Source organism: Babylonia areolata, chromosome 28 (assembly GCF_041734735.1).
Source record: "Babylonia areolata isolate BAREFJ2019XMU chromosome 28, ASM4173473v1, whole genome shotgun sequence".
In the NCBI taxonomy this organism is placed as follows: Eukaryota; Metazoa; Mollusca; class Gastropoda; order Neogastropoda; family Buccinidae; genus Babylonia; species Babylonia areolata.
Genome location: NC_134903.1, coordinates 6,791,593 through 6,816,594, shown reverse-complemented (window position 1 = coordinate 6,816,594; position 25,002 = coordinate 6,791,593). Strand labels below are relative to the sequence as shown.

The 25,002-nt window shown below is 44.1% G+C and overlaps 1 protein-coding gene across 2 annotated transcripts in view; it reads left to right on the top strand.

Moving 5' to 3' along the window:
• LOC143302084 (heparanase-like) overlaps window positions 1-20,795 on the top strand; it is a 30,063-nt gene extending 9,268 nt beyond the window's left edge. Inside the window, exons 5-11 of one of the 2 annotated variants that reach the window (XM_076616598.1) lie at window positions 3,557-3,719; window positions 6,236-6,286; window positions 7,689-7,889; window positions 10,173-10,284; window positions 13,554-13,660; window positions 15,721-15,858; window positions 18,171-20,795. In XM_076616598.1, the coding sequence (XP_076472713.1) occupies window positions 3,557-3,719; window positions 6,236-6,286; window positions 7,689-7,889; window positions 10,173-10,284; window positions 13,554-13,660; window positions 15,721-15,858; window positions 18,171-18,333 (935 nt within the window). In that variant the 3' untranslated portion in view covers window positions 18,334-20,795. The remainder of the gene's footprint in view (window positions 1-3,556; window positions 3,720-6,235; window positions 6,287-7,688; window positions 7,890-10,172; window positions 10,285-13,553; window positions 13,661-15,720; window positions 15,859-18,170) is intronic. The other variant, XM_076616599.1, reaches the window with a different exon arrangement.
• The last annotated feature ends 4,207 nt before the right edge of the window (window positions 20,796-25,002 follow it).

Genomic DNA, 25,002 nt, shown 5'->3' with positions numbered 1-25,002 from the left:
CCGTACTGAGTGAGTTAATGTCATCCACTTTAAGTGATATTAGACGGGGAAAAAAACGGGAGGGGGGGGGAGGCGGGGGTTGGAGGGCAGAGCATGGTGGTGGTAACAGTATTGGGCAGAGGGTGAAGAATGGTATGTGTGTGTGGGCTTTTGTGCGCATGTGTGTGTGTGGTGGGGAAAGATACAGAGCACTGGAAAAAATAAAACATTAAAAGGGGAGACATTAGGAAGGAAACGCTAACATCAAACAACTGTAACAACTATAACAAATGTCCAATTGGACTATGCAGCAAACCTTCTGCGTGTGTGTGTATGTGTGTGTGTGCGTGTGTGTGTGTTCATACTTTAGCGTCTTTTCACTATCAGTGATATTACTATTATTAGACGATCAAAGAAAAAAAGTATTAAAAAAAAAGTGGGGGGTGGGGGAAGGGATGGGGGATGAGAGAGGGAAGAGGAAAACAGAAAAGGTAGAAAACTACACACACACACACACACACACACACACACACACACAAATGCACAACTAACATGCAATAACATTTAACGGTAACAATTCAATAATGATAATAATAATAATAATCAGAAACCATTAACGCAATTCTGAGGTACATTAGAGGAATGTAGAAATAGGGCTATGAACTAATGCCTTTGAAAGTTTGACCATAAGAACCTCGTCAGAAATAACTTTCCAAACATCACCTGCAGAAATGTCTGTGTGTGTGTGTGTGGTGTGTGTGCATGCGTGTGTACATATGTGTGTGTGTGTGTGTGTCTGTTGTGTATACATATGTGTGGGGGGGTATGTGTGTGAGCGTGTGTGTATTCATATAATATGCACGTGTGCGAACGTTTCACATTTTGTTCCCCAAGTACTGATTTAACACTAAGACCTTGTCACTTCCCTTGGACTCAGAACGAAATATTTCTTTACTTCAGTGGACATGTTCGGTTTCGCTTTCTCAGTCAGTTGTGTTCTCTTACACGGTTGATGAGAATTTAAAGTTGTTGGCCTTGAACTCTGTATTGCGTGCCAGTGTTTTCAAGGGGACTGAATGTGTTTTTGGTGACGACGGTTTGTTCCATGACCTATGGCTTCAAAAGTGCACTTGTAATGCTGTGGTCAGGCTAGTCCCCAGAAACTTCAGTGCAGATGCATTTGTATCAGTATCAGTATCAGTAGCTCAAGGAGGCGTCACTGCGTTCGGACAAATCCATTTACGCTACACCACATCTGCCAAGCAGATGCCTGACCAGCGGCGTAACCCAGTGCGCTTAGTCAGGCCTTGAGAAAAAAAAAAGAAAAAGAAAAAAGAAAAAAAGGTGAATAAATAATAGATAAGCTTACAGAAGTAGGATTGGAAGCTCTCCGCCGAGGCTGATATTGCTTCAGGCAGGAGCTTGTTGTACTCCCTGGTAGTGTGGGGAAAAGAAGGAAAATTTGCTGTAGTCCCTGTTTGAGCCCATGAAAACAGAAGAAGAAGAAGAAAAAAGAAGAAGAAGACTGCAACGGAGTCGGCCTTGATGTCGCTGTGTATGTGCGTGTGTGTGTGTGTGTGTGTGTGTGTGTGTGTTGGTGAGGCCCCTGGGGAGGGTTGGAATTTGGGTATGAAATCTGTGAGTGCGATACCACTGAAATGACGCATGAATATAGGGCTTGATAAAAACGAATGAAATGCATTTTGAATGGGATCTGTATTGACCTAGGTTCAATATCCAGCAGGGGTGTGTAACCTTACTCCATGAGTTATTTCTGTACTGGCATGTGTGTGTCACATAATGTAATGTATACAACCTTGCTAATGTATGTGTGTCACAAAATATGATGAATACAAACATATCTATGCGTGTGTCACAGAATATGATGTATACGACCATACTTTTATATGTGTCACGAGCTATGATGTGCACAAACATGTCTATGTGTGGGTGTGTCACAGAGTATGATGTGTACAAACAATATCTATATGTGGGTGTGTCGCAGAGTATGTTGTGTACAAACAATATCTATATGTGGGTGTGTCGCAGAGTATGTTGTGTACAAACAATATCTATGTGTGGGTGTGTCACAGAGTGTGATGTGTACAAACAATATCTATGTGTGGGTGTGTCGCAGAGCATGATGTGTACAAACAATATCTATGTGTGGGTGTGTCTCAGAGTGCGATGTGTACAAACAATATCTATGTGTGGGTGTGTCGCAGAGCATGATGTGTACAAACAATATCTATGTGTAGGTGTGTCTCAGAGTGCGATGTGTACAAACAATATCTATGTGTGGGTGTGTCACAGAGTGCGATCTGTACAAACAATATCTATGTGTGGGTGTGTCGCAGAGTATGATGTGCACACACAGTATCTATGTGTGGGTGTGTCACAGAGTGCGATGTGTACAGACAATATGTGTGGGTGTGTCACAGAGTATGATGTGTACAAACAATATCTATGTGTGGGTGTGTCACAGAGTGCAATGTGTACAAACAATATGTGTGGGTGTGTCACAGAGTATGATGTGTACAAACAATATCTATGTGTGGGTGTGTCGCAGAGTATGTTGTGTACAAACAATATCTATGTGTGGGTGTGTCACAGAGTACGATGTGTACAAACAATATCTATGTGTGGGTGTGTCGCAGAGTGTGATGTGTACAAACAATATCTATGTGTGGGTGTGTCGCAGAGCATGATGTGTACAAACAATATCTATGTGTGGGTGTGTCTCAGAGTGCGATGTGTACAAACAATATCTATGTGTGGGTGTGTCACAGAGTGCGATGTGTACAAACAATATCTATGTGTGGGTGCGTCGCAGAGTATGATGTGTACAAACAATATCTATGTGTGGGTGCGTCGCAGAGTATGATGTGTACAAACAATATCTATGTGTGGGTGCGTCGCAGAGTATGATGTGCACACACAGTATCTATGTGTGGGTGTGTCACAGAGTGCGATGTGTACAAACAATATCTATGTGTGGGTGTGTCGCAGAGCATGATGTGTACAAACAATATCTATGTGTAGGTGTGTCTCAGAGTGCGATGTGTACAAACAATATCTATGTGTGCGTGTGTCACAGAGTGCGATCTGTACAAACAATATCTATGTGTGGGTGTGTCGCAGAGTATGATGTGCACACACAGTATCTATGTGTGGGTGTGTCACAGAGTGCGATGTGTACAGACAATATCTATGTGTGGGTGTGTCACAGAGTGCGATGTGTACAAACAATATCTATGTATGGGTGTGTCGCAGAGTGCAATGTGTACAAACAATATGTGTGGGTGTGTCACAGAGTACGATGTGTACAAACAATATCTATGTGTGGGTGTGTCGCAGAGTACGATGTGTACACACAGTATCTATGTGTGGGTGTGTCGCAGAGTGCGATGTGTACAAACAATATCTATGTGTGGGTGTGTCACACAGTATGATGTGTACAAACAATATCTATGTGTGGGTGTGTCGCAGAGTACGATGTGTACAAACAATATCTATGTGAGGGTGTGTCACAGAGTACGATGTGTACAAACAATATCCATGTATGTGTGTGTCACAGAGTACGATGTGTACAAACAGTCGTTCAACGTGAGTGTGTCCCCTGTACAACTGGCCAAAGACGTGGCCACGCTGAAAGGACTGCTGGCCGAGTTCCCGGCCTATTCCTCATCTTTCATCATCGGCCCTGAGGCTGTCACCAACCTCCTGAAATATTTTGAAGGGTAATGTGTGTGTGTGTGTACATGTGTGTGTGTGCATGTGTGTGAGCGTGTATGTGTGTGTGTGTGTGTGTGTGTGTGTGCGTGTGTGTGCATGTGTGAGCATGTATGTGTGCGTGTGCGTGTGTGTGTGTATGTTCTTTAGTTTAGCGTCTTTTCACTATTAGTGACATTGTGTGTGTGTGTGTGTGCCCCAGAATTTGAGACATTTCATTTCCTATGAATATATTGATGATGTATCGATGGGCGCAATAGCCGAGTGGATAAAGCGTTAGACTTTCAATGTGAAGGCCCCGGGTTAGAATCATGGTATAAAAACGGTGCCTGGTGGGTAAAGGGTGGAGGTTTTTCTGATCTCCCAGGTCAACATATGTGCAGACCTGCTTGTGCCTGAACCCCCTTCGTGTGTATACGTACGCAGAAGATCAAACACGCATGTTAAAGATCCTGTAATCCATGTCGGCGTTCAGCGGGTCATGGAAACAAGAACATACCCAGCATGCATACCCCCCAAAAACGGAGTATGGCTGCCTGCATGGCCGGGTAAAAAAACGATCATACACATAAAAGCCCACTCGTGTACATACGAGTGAACGTGGGAGCTGCAGCCCACGAACGAAGAAGAAGAAGAAGATGATGTATAAATGATGTTGGGGATGGTGCTTTATGCATCTGTTGTGCAAAGTGGTGGCCCAAAGGTAACACATCCACCAAGGAAGCGAGGAAATTTTAGCGCACTGGTTCGATCCCCACACCCCCCACTATTTTCTCCCCCTCCACTAGACCTTGAGTGGTGGTTTGGATGCTAGTCATTCGGATGAGACGATAAAGCGAGGTCCTGTGTGCAGCATGCACATAGCGCATGTAAAAGAACGCATGGCGACAAAAGGGTTGTCCCTGGCAAATCCACCGTGGTAGGAAAACAGATACACTTAGAGGCAGAAGAAGGGTTGTGCTTTCGTCATAGTGTCACGCTCTCTGCCATGGGAGAGCAGCCTGAATTTCACACAGGGATAACTGTTGTGACAAAAGAGTATTAATTTCATTTAGGCTTGGGGATCTAGTTAACAAGGCTGTATTCTCATGATATGTATTCTGACGTTAACTCACTCAGTACGGCCAGTCCTCTCTTCTCCTCTGCACAGACCCCTCGGATGTCCAGTGGGTGTCTGAATGACCCAACCTTTAGCTTCCGTCGTAAGAATTGTGGTCTTCTTTGTCAACATTCACCTCTTCAGTATAAGAGCCTTCCTCTTGCAATATTTTGATGATGGTAATTGGGGTGAAACGCTGTTAACGTCGTCTCTTTCGCCGTTCGTATGGAGAGAGTTAACCAGGCTGAGAGATGCAGACACCTGCAGTGTTGGTCAGGAGATTTGAGCAACGCTCCCATCGACACATCCTTTAAGTGGCTGACACTGGACTGTGTGGTCCCAGTCTTCCCATTGAAGCCCACAGCACACTCAGCTCTGGATAGGGGGTGGCCTTGGGCCAAAATAACCGGTAGAGAAAAACGAACGAATCGAGGGTGCCGAGTCGAATCGAGTACACAGAATGTAAGAATACAATACAGACAAGCCGCATGCAGCAAAATAAGGCCAAATGAATACGCTTAATAGCCAAAAAAAAGCGTAAGACGAGACAGAGCGTAAACCTGACAAGATGGCGTGGAGAGCCTTGGCCAAAGGAATGATTCAGCGCTTATAGCTTTTAGAGGCGTTTGATTGGCTGAGAGCGGACCGGGCCAAGACTGCTCGTCTTTTCACTGTTAGCCGCACGAAATTTGGCCAAGCAGAGCAAACCGATAGGCCTAGTTTGCATCAGTTTGACATGGTAAGTATATGTAACACCAAACATGGAGTATAATACAAACTCCTCCTGTCTCTGAAGGGCTCGAACACACGTCCTTCCAGTTGTCTGTTTGCGATGCTGTCCACTTAGCGATGGTAGCTGGTTTGAAGAGTAACACATGCCTTCTTTTGTCAATTCATTTTTCATTTTTCTCTCTCAACAGACGGCACACGGTGTATTTGAATTGATGTTCGTTAACGTCAGTGAGAGAAATCAGCTGGAAGTAATGTACAAATCATACACATCACATCGAGGGGTGTGTTTGGATCTTGCACAATGAAAGGGAACTCTTGTTTCAACAGCTTGAACAAGTCTTAGGAATGAAATGGAGGTGGTGGGTTTTTGTTGTTGTTGTTGTTGTTGTTTCTAATTCTGTGTGAGAGAGAGAGAGAGAGAGAGAGAGCATGTGTGTGTGTGAGAGAGAGAGAGAGAGTGTGTGTGTGTGTGAGCCTGTGTGTGTGTTCACCCATGTAAATGTATGTATATCTATGTTCAGGGCTGTATGTGGTGAAAACATAAACGTGTCACACACACAGTCTCTTGACGGGACCTCAAAATGTTGAAGGCTGAGCTGAGCAATGGCCATCATGGTGATTAATGAAGAAGGGAAAAAAAAAGGACATTTAATTTTCATCTTGGTTTTTTTTTTTTTTTTTTTTTTTCCCCAGGTTTCTGGCTGCTGGAGGGTCAAAAGTTGTGAGGGCGTCTTCGTTCCATCAGTGAGTTTGTTTTTGTGGGTGTTAGACACCTTGACTGTGTGATCAGTCAGGGTATTGTCTTCGCAGCATTCTTCTTTAAAATGATCTGTGCTAGTGAATATATTTATATGTGTATGGGGCCTGTTCTTGGAGGGTTGGGGCTGGGTGTCTGTGAAACTTCAAATTGTTGCATGTGTGTTATGTACCTCTGTGTGTGTGTGTGTGTGTGTGTGAGTGTGAGTGAGTGTGACCTCTGTGTGTGTGAGTGTTACCTCTGTGTGTGTGTGTGTGTGCGTGTGTGTGTGTGTGTGCATTTGGATGCTTTTGTCAAACAGGGTCCGTATGTATACTTATTTATATCAGCCATTTCCTGTTGCTCGTATATATATTATTTTTATCATATCGCAGTGCATTTACTATTGTATTTATCTCGTGTCAGTGTTTTATACAAAACCATGGAAGGCTCTCAAGGCATGCTGGGTGTAAGCACAAGTGAGACATCAGCTTCTTTTTAAAAAATATACTTTTTTTTTTTTTTTAAAGCAGACACGGTGTAGCGTATATTGACCAGTACGCCACTTTTTGACACATCCTTTAAAGTGAGGCTGAGCCAGGGGATGTGTGCTTTACAGGTGTTAGTTCTACGGGGCCGTGAGCTCCGATCTCCAAACTGGGTGAGGGGTGTGTGCTTTACAGGTATTACTTCTACGGGTCGGAGGGCTCCAATCTCTAAATGAAACTGAGCCAGGGGTGTGTGCTTTATCGGTATTACTTCTACTGGACCGGTGGCTCCAATCTCCAAGTGAAACTGAGCGATGGGTGTGTGCTTTACAGGTATTACTTCTACAGGGTGGGAGGCTCCTCTTCTGCGTTCACTCGTATGCACACGAGTGGGCATTTACGTGTATGACCGTTTTTACCCCGCCATGAAGGCAGCCATACTCCGTTTTCGGGGGTGGGTGGGAGGCTCCAATCTCCAAGTGAAACTGAGCGATGGGTGTGTGCTTTACAGGTGTTACTTCTATCAGGCAGGAGGCTCCAATCTCTAAGAGAAACTGAGCCAGGGGTGTGTGCTTTACAGGTGTTACTTCTAAAGGCCAGGGGCTCCAATATCCAGGTGAAACTGAGCCAGGGGTGTGTGCTTTACAGGTGTTACTTCTAAAGGCCAGGGGCTCCAATATCCAGGTGAAACTGAGCGAGGGGTGTGTGCTTTACAGGTACTACTTCTACGGGGTGGGAGGCTCCAATCTCCAAGTGAAACTGAGCGATGGGTGTGTGCTTTACAGGTGTTACTTCTAAAGGCCGGGGGCTCCAATATCCAGGTCAAACTGAGCGATGGGTGTGTGCTTTACAGGTATTACTTCTACTGGACCGGTGGCTCCAGTCTCCAAGTGAAACTGAGCCAGGGGTGTGTGCTTTACAGGTATTACTTCTACGGGCCGGGGGCTCCAGTCTCCAAATTTCTGGACACCAAAGTGATGAGCAGCCTTGAGGACAAGGTGCAGGAAGTCCTGGCGATGTCAAGGTTTGTGAATCCCCTGCTGCCCGTCTGGCTGAGTGAGACGTCCTCGTCGTACGACAGCGGCACTCCCAACGTCTCCGACAGATTCGTGGCAGGCTTTCTGTGAGTGCTGAGATTTGTTGCAGGCTTTCTGTCGAGTGTTGAGGCTTGTTGCAGGGGGGTTTCCGTTGAGCGTTGAGATTTTGTTGCCATGTTTCTGTGATGTGTTGAGATTTGTTGTGAGGTTTGTGTGAGTGTTGAAATTTGTGGCAGGCGTTGTGTTGATTGTTGAGATTCATGGCAGTGTATGTGAGTGTTAAGATTCACGACAGGCTTCCTGTGAGTTGTGAAAGTAATGGCAGGCTTTCCGTGAGTGTTGAGATGCGTGGCAGGCTTTCCGTGAGTGTTGAGATGCGTAGCAGGCTTTCTGTGAGTGTTTGAGATTTTGTTGCTGGGTTTCTGTGGGTGATGAGATTTGTTGCAAGGTTTCTATGCGTGTTGAGGGTTGTGGCAGGGTTTCTGTTGAGTGTTGAGATTTGTTACAGGGTTTCTGTGAGTGTTGAGATTCGTGGCAAGCTTTCTGTGAGTGTTGAGATTCGTGGCAAGCTTTCTGTGAATATTGGGATTCATGGCAAGCTTTCTGTGATTGTTGAGATTTGTTTGTAAGATTTTTGTGAGCGTTTAGATTTGTGGCAGGCTTTCTGTGAGTGTTGAGATTTGTGGCAAGCTTTCTGTGAATGTTGAGATTCATGGCAAGCTTTCTGTGAATGTTGAGATTCATGGCAAGCTTTCTGTGAGTGTTGAGATTCATGGCAAGCTTTCTATGAATGTTGAGATTCATGGCAAGCTTTCTGTGATTGTTGAGATTCATGGCAAGCTTTCTGTGAATGTTGAGATTCGTGGCAAGCTTTCTGTGATTGTTGAGATTCATGGCAAGCTTTCTGTGAATGTTGAGATTCGTGGCAAGATTTCTATGAATATTGGGATTCATGGCAAGCTTTCTGTGATTGTTGAGATTTGTTTGTAAGATTTTTGTGAGCGTTTAGATTTGTGGCAGGCTTTCTGTGAGTGTTGAGGTGATCAGGTTATAGTTGGTCGCCTTTGGTGTGTGTGTTGTTTTGTTTTTGTTTTTTTTCATTTACCGGTGTTGATAACTCCTTTTTTGGTTTTCTTCTTCTGTGAAAGAGGTTGCCTGGACAGACAGTTCTGTGGAAACTCAGAGATGAGAGGGACAGACATTCAGACATTGTTTCTGTCTGTCTATCACTGTCTTTCTCTCTCTCTCTCTCATATACTGTCCCTGTCGTGCACAAATAAACATGTAGTTTCAGCGTTTTGTTTGTTACACACATAACAAATCAAATTTTCGGTCGCAACTCATTCACACTCCTCAGCATCCACCACCACACTACTACACACGCCACTATGTCATGCAGCATGCATTCATGGTCTGTGTGTACATTTGATGATGATGATGATGAAATGGATACTTACACTGCGCCTGTCCTGGGTCAAAGACCAAGCTCTATACGCTTTACAAACATGGAGTCATTGATGGATATGGATACTTATATAGCGCCTATCCTCGGTCAGAGACCAAGCTCTAAGATTTATACAAACATGGAGTCATTGATGGATATGGATACTTATGTATCACCTATCCTCGGTCAGAGACCAAGCTGTAAGATTTATACAAACATGGAGTCATTGATGGATATGGATACTTATATAGCGCCTATCCTCGGTCAGAGACCAAGCTGTAAGATTTATACAAACATGGACTCATTGATTGATATGGATACTTATATAGCGCCTATCCTCGGTCAGAGACCAAGCTGTAAGATTTATACAAACATGGAGTCATTGATTGATACGGATACTTATATAGCGCCTATCCTCGGTCAGAGACCAAGCTGTAAGATTTATACAAACATGGACTCATTGATTGATATGATACCCGGTTTTAAGGGGAACAAGTTCATTGTGTTGTTTTGATATGAACCAAAAGCCAGTAACTGAGAGCATGCCATCTAAAATATTAGGCGCTGGGGAGTGTTTTTCGCACATGAACCAGGCCGCCGTTCTTTCTCTGTCTCTGGACCTTTCAGTTGGAATGAACTTCCTCTTTCGCTTCGTCAAGTCTCCACACTCAGCTCTTTCAAGTCTGGCCTTAAACCCCACCTCTTCCCAGAATAGCCTCCCTTCCCTGCCTCTTCCTTGTCTTCAATTTCTCCAGTTTTAGAGTTATGCATGCATGTGAATGACTGGTGCAAAAGCGCTTTGATTTGTCTCTGCACAAGATTCAGCGCTGTATAAATACCATTATTATTATTATTATTATTAAAAAGAAGCAGGATGCACAAAGTGTAGAGCTGACGGCGTGGCGTGGTGTGGTGTGGTGTGCAGATGGCTGGACAAGCTGGGCGTGTGTGCGTCCAGGGGAATACAGACGGTCATCCGGCAGTCCTTCTATGGCGGTCACTATTCCCTGGTCAACGCTGACCTGGATCCGAACCCTGTGGGTGATGAGACCCGCGACCTCCTGTCTGTCTGTCTGTCTGTCTGTCTGTCTGTCTGTCTGTCTGTCTGTCTGTCAGTCAGTCAGTCAGTCTGTCTGTCTGTCTGTCTGTCTGTCTGTCTGTCTGTCTGTCTGTCAGTCTGTCTGTCTGTCTGTCTGTCTGTCTGTCTGTCTGTCTGTCTGTCTGTCTGTTTGGGGTGGTTCTGTCTGTTGTAGGTCTTGTTCTGCTTGTTGCTGAAATTCAGGTCATGTTGCTTGTATCGCAGTTGGACGGGCGCAGTAGCCGAGTGGTTAAAGTGTTGGACTTTCAGTCTTAGGGTCCTGGGTTCGAATCTCGGTAGCGGCGGCGGCCTGGTGGGTAAAGGGTGGAGATTTTTTTCCGATCTCCCAGGTCAACATATGTGCTGACCTGCTAAGTGCCTGCACCCCCTTTGTGTGTATACGGTTAAGCAGAAGATCAAATACGCTTGTTAAAGATCCTGTAGTCCTTGTCAGTGTTTGGTGGGTTATGGAAACAAGAACATACCCAGCATGCACACCCCCAAAAACGGAGTATAGCTGCCTACATTGGGGGGAGGGAGGGGGGGGGGGGGGGGGTAAAAACAGTCATACACATAAAAGCCCACTCATGTACATACAAGTGACTGTGGAAGTTGCAGTCCACGAATGAAGAAGATGAAGAGATCGCGGTTGACGGCAAAGGTGGCATTTGAGGGCAGATTACCGTTCAGTTCTTAAAACCAGCTGAGGAGAACAAGGAAAATAATGTTTAACCACTTGAGTACCCCAGGATGGAAATTTCCACCCCCTTCCTGTGTTCTAAAAAATGCCCCAGGATGGAAATTTCCACTCCCTTCCAGTGTCAAAAAAAGTGCCCCAGGATGGAAATTTCCGCCCCCTTCCTGTGCTTAAAAAAGTGCATTGGGTTGGAAATTTCTGCCCCCTTCCAGTGTAAAAAAAAATGTACCCAGGATGGAAATTTCGTCCTCTTCCAGTGTAAAAAAAAAGTGCCAGGATGGAAATTTCCGCCTCTTCCAGTGTAAAAAAAAAAGTACCCAGGATGGAAATTTCCGCCCCTTCCTGTGCTTAAAAGTGCGCAGGATGGAATTTTCCACCCTTTCAGTGTCAAAAAAAATGCCGGGATGGAAATTTCGCCCTTCCAGTGTTAAAAAAATTGCCCCAGGATGGAAATTTCCATCTCGTCAGAGTAGGATTTTTCCTGTCACAAGATCTTTATTCATCTAAGTCGATTGGTTTCATTCGTCTGCTGGTAGCCTGCTGGCAAAATGTGTTTTAGGGTTTGGTTAACCAACCAATTGGCGCCTCCTTACTCCTGATCACGACACTATACTACGACGTCTTTCAGGCATTCTGCTGGTGTAAATGATTGATATGTACAAAGCTGAACTGCACCAGTTTCCTGGGTTAACAGCTGACCCGTTTAAACATGGGTCATTGATGTTGTTTTTATAGGACCAACCAGTAACTGAAACTTGATTTAAAAATGGAGTCTGTGGATGTTATTTCACATTGACAGGCCGCGTTTTTCACTGGGTCTGATGATGGAATGAATCCCTTTCCTCGTCAAGTCTCAACTAAGTTTTCAACTGGTCTTATGAAGATCTTAATAGCCTCCCTCCGGCCCTTGTAGTTTTCCATTTGAGTTATGATGCGTGGATACTTATAAGCGCTTATCTGTTCAGAACAAGTCGGTTATAAATACATTGATTTGATTTAAAAAGAACGGTTAAGGAGACAGCTTGGTGTGGTTGTTGGGTATGCAGATGGCTAAAAGCTGGGGTGTGTTTCCAGGAATAGACTGCCGCGTTTCCTTCTTACTCGGATACTTCCCTGGTCAAGCTCCAATCCACCTTGTGGTTATAAACCCTGTCTGTCTGTCTGTCTGTTGGGGTGGTTCTGTCTGTTGTAGGTCTTGTTCTCCTTGTTGCTGAAATTCAGGTCATTGTTGCTTGGCTTGTATCGCAGTTGGACGGGCGCAGTAGCCGAGTGGTTAAAGTGTTGGACTTTCAGTCCTAGGGTCCTGGGTTTGAATCTCGGTAGCGGCGGCGGCCTGGTGGGTAAAGGGTGGAGATTTTTTTCCGATCTCCCAGGTCAACATATGTGCTGACCTGCTAAGTGCCTGCACCCCCTTTGTGTGTATACGGTTAAGCAGAAGATCTAATACGCTTGTTAAAGATCCTGTAGTCCTTGTCAGTGTTTGGTGGGTTATGGAAACAAGAACATACCCAGCATGCACACCCCCAAAAACGGAGTATAGCTGCCTACATGGGGGGTTAAAAACAGTCATACACATAAAAGTCCACCCGTGTACCTACGAGTGAACATGGAAGTTGTGGTCTACGAATGAAGAAGATGAAGAGATCGCGGTTGACGGCAAAGGTGGCATTTGAGGGCAGATTACCGTTCAGTTCTTAAAACCAGCTGAGGAGAACAAGGAAAATAATGTTTAACCCCTTGAGTACCCCAGGATGGAAATTTCCGCCCTCTTCCAGTGCTTAAAAAAGTGCCCCAGGATGGAAATTTCCGCCCCCTTCCTGTGCTTAAAAAAGTGCATTGGGTTGGAAATTTCTGCCCCCTTCCAGTGTAAAAAAAAAAGTACCCCAGGATGGAAATTTCCGCCCTCTTCCAGTGTCAAAAAAAAGTGCCCCAGGATGGAAATTTCCGCCCCCTTCCTGTGCTTAAAAAAGTGCATTGGGTTGGAAATTTCTGCCCCCTTCCTGTGCTTAAAAAAGTACCCCAGGATGGAAATTTTCCGCCCCCTTCCAGTGTAAAAAAAAAAGTACCCCAGGATGGAAATTTCCGCCCCCTTCCTGTGCTTAAAAAAGTGCCCCGGGTTGGAAATTTCCGCCCCCTTCCAGTGTCAAAAAAAGTGCCCCAGGTTAGAAATTTCCGCCCCCTTCCAGTGTTAAAAAAAATGCCCCAGGATGGAAATTTCCATCCTCGTCAGTGTAGGAATTTTCCTGTCACAAGATCATTTAATTCATCTGAAATTGTCATGATTGGATAGTGTGTTCATTTTCTGTTCAAGAAAAGCATAGGTTATGTACACTTTCTTTTAGTTGTTTGCATGCTGAGTATTAAATAGGCTTGGCACTGAGAGGGTTAAAGGGCAGTTAATCTGTGGCTGCTGCATCAGCTTTGTGTCGATACATGTCCATGCGTTACCTGCCTGTATGCACTGTTTATGAAGTGACGTATATGTTCTCACTGTTTGCTGACTGACGTGTCCTTGGTTGGGGTACTGGCAGGATTTCTGGCTGACGGTGCTCTACAAACGAATCGTGCGGGGCGCCGTGTTCAACGTCACGGCCCCTTCTGATGTTCGAGCCTACGCTGCCTGTGCCAACGGGCAACAGTGAGTGATGTGGGTTGTGACTTGGTGGTGGTCTGGTCAGTCCCTCTCCACTGGTGCAAGTGGTTATTGTTTTGTCAGAGTTCCATTTCTCTGGGGTTTTTTTTGGGGGGGGAGGGTTTAGTTATTGTTTTGCTGCCGTATCATCTGCACTGTTTCAGTGGCATTACTCCCACGCCGCTCATTCCGAGTCCCCCATACACAGCCACAACTGGGTTCGTCTGTCGCAGTCCCAATGCTGGCAGCCCACATAGAGAACCATCGATGTTAGGTCGCCAGGAGGCCACAAACCAGGTAGTGCCTGTTCAGATTTAACGTACTTAGGACACCGCCTACTAAGACCCCAACTGATGACAGTAATGGCTTAGTCGCAGAACCAGACTGAGTGAGCGTCTCCCAATTTCTCTGGTTTTTGTTCTTGCCTTAGGAGGAAGGCAGACTCAACAACAGGCTGTGGAACAACAAAGGCATCAGGCTCAGCACCAAAATCAAAACCTACAGAGCTGTTGTGCTGACCATCTTGTTGTACTGCTGTGAAACATGGACGACGTATCACTGTCACATTCAACAACTTCAGCAGTTTCACCAGAGATGCCTATGAAAGATCCTCGGCATAAAGTGGCAAGACAGGGTCTCCAACCTCCAGGTCCTGGAGAGGAGCGGCCTGCCCAGCATCGAAAGCCTGCTGATCCAGTGCCAGCTATGCTGGACAGGACACGTTGTCCGCATGACAGACAGCAGGATCCTGAAGATGCTACTGTATGGCCAGCTGAAGGAAGGCCACCGCGAACTTGGAAGACCCTGCAAGCGCTTCAAGGACACCTTGAAGACAAACCTCAAAGCCTGTGACATAGACATCGCTTCCTGGGAAACTGATGCCCTTGACCGCTCTCGCTGGAGGATGTTGTGCTCTAGTGGCATAAAGACGTTTGAAAACAAGAGAGCGCTGGCCATTAAGGAGAAACGTGAGTGAAGGAAGCAGGGCTCAACTTATGGGGATGCTTTCCCTTGCAACATCTGTGGGAAGTGCTGCGCATCCAGAATCGGCCTCTTCTCCCATATGAGGACACGCATCGACAGATAAGCCTGCCTGCCTACTCATTCGTCGGTCCGACGGAAGACTCCATCACCATCAGGAGGAAGGTGGCCGAATGGTAAAGATGCTTATTGCCATTACAGTGTCTGTGAGGGTCAGGGTTTGAATCCTGGTCTCGCCTTTTCTCCCAAGTTTGGAGAATCAAATTCAGGGTCTAGTACACTTGGTTCACATTATGAGACGTTATTCCTTTATTATTATTATTATCCTTTATTATTGTTATATACAATATTCCTTGTGACCCCGGTACACTTGGTAATGAAGACATATTCTATTCTATTCTATTCTATTCTATTCTATTCTATTCTTTGTCTGATGGTGCTTGTGTCAGTGTGAGGTGAATAGGTACCTGCATGAGTGAGTAGATTGTGTGTGTGTGTGTGTGTGTGTTTGCATGTGTGCTCTTTTTTGTGTGTGTGTGGTCTTGTTAATTTCTACCCTGTTCACTTTTCTATAGTTTTAAAGGGGGAAAGTTGGCTGCAGCTGTCAAACTTTTGTTACGATGAGAAAAACGGTTCGTTTTACATGACTCCTTAAAAGCTGACTGAGGTTGCTAAAAAAAGAGTTAACATGTAGCCAGCCCTCAAATCCCTTGGAATGAAGATTGATGGTTGTTGTTTTTATGTGTGTGTGGCCAGCTTCAAAGCGGGGAGTGTGGCCGTCTACATTTTGATGGTTGTTGTTTTTATGTGTGTGTGGCCAGCTACAAAGCGGGGAGTGTGGCCGTCTACATTTTGATGGTGGTTGTTTTTATGTGTGTGCGGGGCAAGCTTCAGAGCGGGGAGTGTGGCCGTCTACATTTTGATGGTGGTTGTTTTTACGTGTGTGTGGCCAGATTCAGAGCGGGGAGTGTGGCCGTCTACATTTTGATGGTGGTTGTTTTTTATGTGTGTGTGGCCAGCTTCAAAGCGGGGAGTGTGGCCGTCTACATTTTGATGGTGGTTGTTTTTTGTGTGTGTGTGGCCAGATTCAAAGCGGGGAGTGTGGCCGTCTACATGTTGAACCCGAACGCCACGACCAAGATCCTCAGACTGTCGCAGTTCAGCGACCAGTGGGTGTGGTTGTACTCCCTCACTGCTGGTGACCACCAGGGACTGCTGTCAAAGTGAGCCGCCTTTCCTGCTGATTTTGGATCTGTCGATTTCAGTCTTTATTTATTTTATTTTATTTTATTTTATTTTTGTGCGTGTGTGTGTGTGTGCTTTGTAGACTATCATCTCTGAGTCTTCTTCTTCGTCATTCATGGGCTGCAACTCCCATGTTCATTCGTATGTACACGAATGGGCTTTTAACGGTGTATTGCAGTTTTTAACCCCCCACCCCCACCCCCCACCATGTAGGCAGCCATACTCATGTTTCCACGGATGTTCATGCTGGGTGTGTTCCTGTTTCCATAACCCCACCAAACGCTGACATGGATTACAGGATCTTTAACGTGCATGTTTGATCATCTGCTTGCCTATGCACAGGGAGTTCAGACACAAGCAGGCCTGCACAAATGTTGACAAGGGAGGTTTTGAAAAAAAATCTCCGCCCTTTACCCAGTAGGTGCCGTTACCGAGATTCGAACCCGGGACCCTCAGATAAAGTCCAATGCACTAACCACTCGGCTATCGTGCCGGTCTTATCTCTGAGTGACACACGCAGAGATGATTGTTAAAGGTCCCATCTATAGCGTTTTGCAACCATCAGGGCAGTGAATTCCTATTCACTGAGTCTAGAGATCTGCATAGGAAGGCAGAGGCCAAATCCTCTCCTTCTGCCAGAACGTATTTTCTCCCCCTCCATTAGACCTTGAGTGGTGGTCTGGATGCTAGTCATTCGGAAGAGATGATAATGTGAGGTCCTGTATGCAGCATGCACTTGGCACACGTGAAAGAACCCACGGCAACAAAAATGGTTGCCCCTTTTGGCAAAATTCTGTGGAAAAATCCACTTTGATAGGAAGGAAAACAAGTACACTAGCAGGCAGAAAAGAAAAGAAAAGAAAAAAAATGGTTGGCGCCTTTACTGTAGCGATGCGATCTCCCTGGGGAGAGCAGCCTGAATTTCACACAGAGGAATCTGTTGTGACAAAAGAGTAATAGAATACAAGACAAAACAAGACAAGGCAAGGCAATCCAATCCAATTCAACACACAACACAACAGAACACAACACACTACACTACACTACACTACACTACACTACACTACACTACACTGCACTGCACTGCACTGCACTGCACTGCACTACAACAACACAACACAACACACTGCACTACAACACAACACAACACACTGCACTGCACTGCACTACAACACAACACAGCACAACACAACACAACACAACACAACACAACACAACACAACACAACACAACACAACACAACACACTGCACTACAACACAACACAGCACAACACAACACAACACAACACAACACACTGCACTGCACTGCACTACAACACAACACAACGCACTGCACTGCACTACAACACAACACAACACAACACAGTACACTGCACTGCAACACAACACAACACAACACAACACAACACAGTACACTATACTGCACTGCACTGCAACACAACACAACACAACACAACACAGTACACTGCACTGCAACACAACACAGCACAACACAACACAACACAACACACTGCACTGCACTGCACTACAACAACACAACACAACACACTGCACTACAACACAACACAACACAACACAACACAACACACTGCACTGCACTGCAACACAACACAACACAACACAACACAACACAACACAACACAGTACACTATACTGCACTGCACTGCAACACAACACAACACAACACAGTACACTGCACTGCAACACAACACAACACAACACAACACACTGCACTGCACTGCACTGCAAGACACTACACTACACTACAACGCAGAACAACACAGCACAACACAGTACACAACACAGCACAACACAGTACACAACACAGCACACTACACTACACTGCACTGCACTGCAACACAACACAGCACAGCACAGCACAGCACAGCACAGCACAGCACAATAACCAAAACAGCCACATACGCAAACACTTCAGCTTTGGTCTTTCCCCTGTGTGTGTGTGTGTGTGAGTGTGTGTGTTGTTTTGTGTATTTGTTCATTGTGCATTTTGGTCATGTGTGTATGTGTTTTGTGTGTGATTGTGTGTTATTTTGTGTGTATTTGTTCAGTGTATGTTTTTTTTGTTTGTTTGTTGGTTGTTTTGTTGCGTGTGTGTGTGTTGTGCATGCTTGTGTGTGTGTATATGTGTGTGTGTGTGTTGTGCATGCTTTGTGTGTATGTGTGTGTGTGTGTGTTGGGCGTGCGTATGTGTGTATGTGTGTGTGTGCATAGTATGTATGTATGTATGTGTCCTGTGTACTTCATCTTGCACCACACCCGTGTGTCCAGGTTCATGTCTTTGAACGGAGTCAAACTGGAGCTCATCGACAACCACCTGCCAGACTTGACTCCCAAAGCTGTGTACGGTGGCGACGTCGTCATGGAGCCGTTTTCCTTCGTGTTTGTGGTGGCCGAAGATGCCAGGGCGACCATCTGTTTGGAGCAGCGGTAAACCCCCCCTGCTGTGGCGTGTGGCTGGAGGCTGCAGATTGGGGACCCCTGTGGTTGTTTTTGTTGTCTTTTTTTTTTTTTTTTTCTTTCTTTCTTTGTCTGTGCTTTGTGTCAATACTTTGTGTCTCGTTGGCTCTCCAGGCCTAACTAGCACGTTGGGATTTTGTGTATATTTGTGTAAGTCAGGGAACTCCATTATTTGTTGGGGGTTTTTTTTTGGTTTTTTGCTGGTTTTTTTTTTTCTTGTGAAGTGTGGTTGAAGCATATAATAATGATAATAATAATCATGTACATTTATATAACGCCCTTTTTTTTCTAAGAGTTCAGGGCGTTTTACATGAAAGAGAAATATTACAAGTTACATAAAACATTCATGACCACTCTTTTCTCAAAAACCCCTCACCCCCCCCCCCCCCCCCGCCCCCCCTCCTTCCCCACTCACACTCTCCCTCTCCCACTCCACATACATCCAAAGTGAGCTGACATGGGTGGTGTTGGAGAACAAGGAAGCTGAGAGTGCTTATAGATAGGTTTTTAAAATGATGAGTTTTTGGTGTTGGTGTCATCTGGTTTCAACTGCACATTTTAGTGTGTGGGGGAAGCTGTTTGCCATTTGTGTGTGGCAAAGGTGTTGGTGAGCGTCTGTGCATTTGTGTGTGTGTGTGTGTGTGTGTGTGTATGCCTGAGTGCGTGTTGCAGGGATGTTTTCTAGAGGGTGTCATTTTTTTCCGATGTTAAATTGTGCGAGTGTATTCTGGTATGTGTTTCCCTGTGTGTGAGTGGGGTAGGGAGGGGTTGAAGAGGGTCACGGAACAAAACATAAAGCACTTTGAGAAGTATTTTGGGAAAAACGCACCATGTCCATTATTAGTATTGTTTTGTTTTGTTTTGTTTTTTGGTTGTTTTGCTGCCCCATCATCTGCACCATTTCAGTGTTATTACTCCCATGCCGCTCATTTAGATTCCCCCATACACAGCCACACCCGGGTTCGTCCGTCACAGTTCCAGCGTCAGCAGTCCGCAGGGAACCATCGATGTTAGGTCGCCAGGAGGCCACACACCAGAGGAGACCCTGCACTGCTGCTGAGTCACTTCGGTGGTGTTCAGTGGTGCCTGTTCTGATTTAATGTACTTAGGACACCACCTACTAAGCCCCCTACTAACAACAATAATGGCTTAGTCGCGGAGCCAGACTGAGTGAGCGCCCCTCCCAGAGTGGAGACTGCCACCACGTCCCTCAAACAACAGCCCCCCATGAATCTGCCGACACTGACGACATTGACAGGACTCACCCCAAGCACAGAAGTAGATGGGTATTGAAATTGAGGTCACCATGAGAGCAGGGCATGAAAGGCCACAGACTTTGAGACCTTTATGTTTATATTCATGATGATGATGAAGGAGGAGCATAACGATGACGATGACGATGTTGCTATGGAGGTCCATTTTGGTTTGGGACTGCGTGAGAAGGCTGTACTCTGCGCTTCCTGTCATAATAGTATTAGTATTACTATTAAACAGATATATATTGACCAGTGCGCATGGTGTGTTCAAGACTGAAATTGTGATGGGAGAGGGAGGGGGGGTTACTTGTTGGGTTAGGTATTGTGGTGTTGTGTGCATGCACACACATGCAGGGTGAACACAATAATTTGCCGATGGCAGGCAGCTTGTTCCTGTCTTACCTGGTTAGTGTTTTGTGACCAAAAGAACAGTCTATATTGTAGGTTGTGTACTTTGTATTTGTATTTTCTTTTTATCACAACAGATTTCTCTGTGTGAAATTCGGGCTGCTCTCCCCGGGAAGAGCGTGTCGCTATATTACAGCGCCACCCCTTTTTTTTTTTTCTTGCGTGCAGTTTTATTTGTTTTTCCTATTGACATGGATTTTTGCCAGGAACAACCCTTTTGTTGCCGTGGTTTCTTTTACGTGCGCTAAGTGCGTGCTGCACACGGGACCTCGGTTTATCATCTCATCCGAATGACTAGCATCCAGACCACCACTCAAGGTCTAGTGGAGGGGGAGAAAATATCGGTGGCTGAGCCGTGATCCGAACCAGCGAGCTCAGATTCTCTCGCTTCCTATGCGGACGCGTTACCTCCAGGCCATCACTCCGCTTGTCACAGAATGAGCAGTCGCTACTCTGTATAGTGTGCAGTTTATCCATCAAAGAATAAAACAGTGTCCCTTGTGTGTCATGTTTCTTTCAAACAGAATGCCTGTAGTGTGTCATATTTCTTTCAAACAGAATGCCCGTAGTATATCATATTTCTTTCAAACAGAATGCCCGTAGTGTGTCATATTTCTTTCAAACAGAATGCCCATAGTGTGTCATATTTCTTTAAAAAAGAATGCCCGTAGTGTGTCATATTTCTTTCAAACAGAATGCCTGTAGTGTGTCATATTTCTTTCAAACAGAATGCCTGTAGTGTGTCATATTTCTTTCAAACAGAATGCCTGTAGTGTGTCCATGTTTCTTTCAAACAGAATGCCTGTAGTATACCATATTTTTTTCAAACAGAAATGCCTGTAGTATAGACATATTTCTTTCAAACAGAATGCCTGTAGTTTGTAATATTTCTTTCAAACAGAATGCCCGTAGTGTGTCATATTTCTTTCAAAAAGAATGCCCGTAGTGTGTCATATTTCTTTCAAACAGAATGCCTGTAGTTTGTAATACTTCTTTCAAACAGAATGCCTGTAGTGTGTAATATTTCTTTCATATTTCTTTCAAACAGAATGCCTGTAGTATACCATATTTCTTTCAAACAGAATGCCTGTAGTGTGTAATATTTCTTTCATATTTCTTTCAAACAGAATGCCTGTAGTATACCATATTTCTTTCAAACAGAATGCCTGTAGTATACCATATTTCTTTCAAACAGAATGCCTGTATGTAATATTTCTTTCAAACAGAATGCCCGTAGTGTGTAATATTTCTTTCAAACAGAATGCCTGTTGTGTGTAATATTTCTTTCAAACAGAATGCATGAAGTGTAAAATTTCTTTCAAACAGAATGCCTGTAGTGTAATATTTCTTTAACTCACTCAGTACGGCCAGTCCTCTCTTCTGCTCTATACAGACCCCTCGGATGTCCAGTGGGTGTCTGAATGACCCAACCTTTAGCTTCCGTCATCAGAATTGTGGTATTCTTTGTCAACATTCACGTCTTCAGTATAAGAGCCTTCCGCTCGCAATAATTTGATGATGGTAATTGGGGTGAAACGCTGTTAACGTCATCTCTTTCGCTGTTCGTATGGAGAGAGTTAAAACAGCTAACAATGACCACGGTGTCTTCTTCATTCATGGGCTGTGACTTCCATGTTCACTTTTATACACGACTGGACTTTTACATGTATGACCGTTTTTGCCCCCTGCCGTATATAGGCAGTCATGCTCTGTTTTCGAGGGGAACGAGGATGGTGCCTGCTGGGTATTTTCTTCTTCCCATTACCCACGGAATGCTGACATGGATTATGGGATCTTTAACATGCGTGTTTGGTCTTCTGCTCACGTATACGCCCATTGTGGGGTTCAGGCACTAGCAGGTCTGCACATTCTGTTGACCTGGGAGATCGGAAGAATCTCCACTCTTTACCTACCCTCCAAGCGCTGTGACCGGGACTCGAACTTGGGACCCTCGGACTTGAAGCCCAACGCTTCAACCACTCGGCTGTTGCGCCTGTTGTGGCAGTGGTGTGAGCTGTGTGGCAAACTCACAAAGTGCCTGCATGTGAACAATGACGACAGCAGGTATAAACTGTGTCAGTGCCCTCAAGATGACATGTCTTTTTTGTGTATGTGTGTGTGTGTGTGTGATATCTCTCACTGAGAAATCCTGAGATGAGTTTTCTGCCAAATTGCTCACTTTGTGTGTGTGTGTGTGTGTGTGTGTGATAATATGATTTTTATAAGTGGGCAATGTTATTTGGTTTTGTGGGGGTGGGGGTTTGAATATGTTTAAAAAAAAAAAAAAGTCTTGCACATTTTTTATGTGATACTTTGTACTTTATAACTGACCATGTTTTTGTGTGCATTTGTTTTTTTCTTTTTCTTTTTCTTTTTTTTTTTTTAGTCCCAAGGAATGCAAGTTTTTGGTTATGATGAATCCCTTTTAAAAAACGTGGGGGGTTACATACTACATATGATTATCCTAATTTTCAGGTGCTTTTGTGTGATACATTCCACAACAAGGATGTATTGTGGATTTGTTTGTTGTATTATAGTTGAAATGGAACCAGAGTGAGTTTTTTTCTTTCATGTTTTAAAAAAAATTTTCTTATTGATTTGTTGTTTTTATTTTTTAAGGTTTCTTTGTTGTTGTTTTTGTTTTTTGTTTTTGAATTTTTATTTTCTATAGTTTTGTTTGTTTGGCATCAGTTTTGTTTAATTTCAGAGTGGTGTTTGTTTACAGAACATTTCATCTCCATTATGGTGCTGTTACTTCCTTTTTGAGTAAAAAAAAATCTCCCAAAGTTAGTGTAATTGTTTGTAACGATCTGAAATGAAGCTTCAGTTCCTTGAGATCATCAGTCACCTCATAGCATTATCTGTGACGTTTTGAGATAATCCTTAACTCATTCTACTCCTTGTGCAAGTTAATTCGTACCATGATTACTTCCCCTGCGGACCAGATACAAGTGTTCTTGTGGCGGCACACCGTCTTAGTTTTGTTCATTCTTGCTTGGTACAGTTGGCGTTCTGAACCGATCCATTTACGGATTTTATTCCGGAAGCACGAAAATGAAGCCTTGTTCAGCTGATTAAATCAACAATTCTCCAATTGATTTTTGCAGTTTTCGTGAACCTGTTAATTGTGCAGTGGTATCATTACGGCCCAACACTCGGCTTATATCACAAGTTGACATAAGTTTACATTTGGACCAACAGCAAAGTGAGAGCTGTATTATCAATGGTTTCCCCAGTGAATTGGGAAACCGTTTACAGCTTAGTCTTTTGTGACGGACTATGACTCTCAGACTAGGAGGCAAAATTGCACTGGCTCTTAGTGCTGCAGCCTTGTGGGCTAGTCGGCCTTTGGGAACCATCCCAACGCCGACTGTCCTAAAACCCTCTTGGCCGAGAGAGTGGGGATGTACTTGGGCAAGACACTCTCCACTATAATCAAATTCTAGCCCAATTTGTTGGAACAGCAGTTGCCTCCTCTGCTGTTCTGATGGTCATAGTCGGACACGACTGACTATCATATATATATATATATATATATATATATATATATATATATATATATATATAAATCATGTAGTGTTGGTCCACAGGATTGTAGCTGGCATGTAGCTGTGCGGTAGAATGAGTTAACTCTTGTCCATAGTTTGTCTGAGACTGTTTGAAATTACTTATAAATCCTTGGGGGTTCTTTATGATTGCTGGGGGTATTTTGCAAAGTAGCTTACCTGCAAGTGAAATAATTTTTTTCAAATAATTTGTCATCTCCTCAACATGACATGTTTGCAGTTCCAAGTGAAATCTGTAATTTAGCTTGAAAGTTCCATGAATTTTACTGTTCTTCTTTAGATTATTTGTAACTCACTGAAGTTACCTTTTAGTGAATCCATAATTTGTAACACTCTTAGTTGACTTTATGGTTTTGAGTATTTCCCTGAGGTTATGTTGTAGTAGTAGTATAGTAGTAGAGATGGACAGATTGTCTGCCTAGGCTTCACAGCCTTTTTTTTTATGTCCCCTTCAATATATGTCTTTTTTCCTTATTCGTGGGATTTGCATATGCTATTGTGTTGAGTCATTCATTCATTGTAATTCATTCGTCAAAGTCCAAACAATTTTTCTGTTAATTTGATGTTCATATAGAGAAAATTTTCAAACATATCGTGCATGAGTTTCCTGTGAATGACTGAGATTGTCTGCAACTTCTGGTATGATTATGTGAAATAATCAGCTACACTCTTGAGATCTTGTGTTATAAATCCCAGAAAATGCCCAGCAATGAACAATGACAACAACAGTACCTGTATTCAGTCTTTGCAGGCCACTTTTGGTCCATGCAGACAAGAAGTCCCTCAATTAGCATCTACCTGTAGATGAACTTAAAAGCTAAAGCACAACGTTCTAGAATAATCGATACAATATTTTCAAGCTTTCCACAACGTACAGTGCGGTTTTAGCGGCAGTAATTACCTTTGGAATATTTTTTTTTTTTACACAGTGATGGAATAGTCTGTAAATGAATGTGTGGGGAGATCAGTGTGTATTGTCTAATCTTTTGAGTGAGCATTTTTCATGCTTGGGTCGGTGGTGTGTGTGCATGTGCGCGTCTTTTTGTTGATTTTGTGAAAGTTTTTTTGTTTTTTTTTGGTTTTGATTTGTTGTCATTGTTGGATTTTCAATACTTATTAATCACAGCCTTGAATACGCCTTTTACATCTGTTCATCTTCATCTCCCTGTTCTTATTTTCTTTCGTTCTTTTTTTTTTCTTTTTTTTTCCCCTGGCTCACTTTTCCTTTTGCCTCTTTCTTTCTTTCCTTCTTTTTTTCATTTCTGACTCATTTCATCTTCCCCCACCCCCACTCCCCACCATGCCCCTCCCCCAACACTCCTTTTCTTTTTTCTTTCTTTTCTTCTTTAATATTCCGCTATAATTTTTTTACGCTCATTTTTTTTTCTTTCTTTTTTTATCCGGAGCCAGACT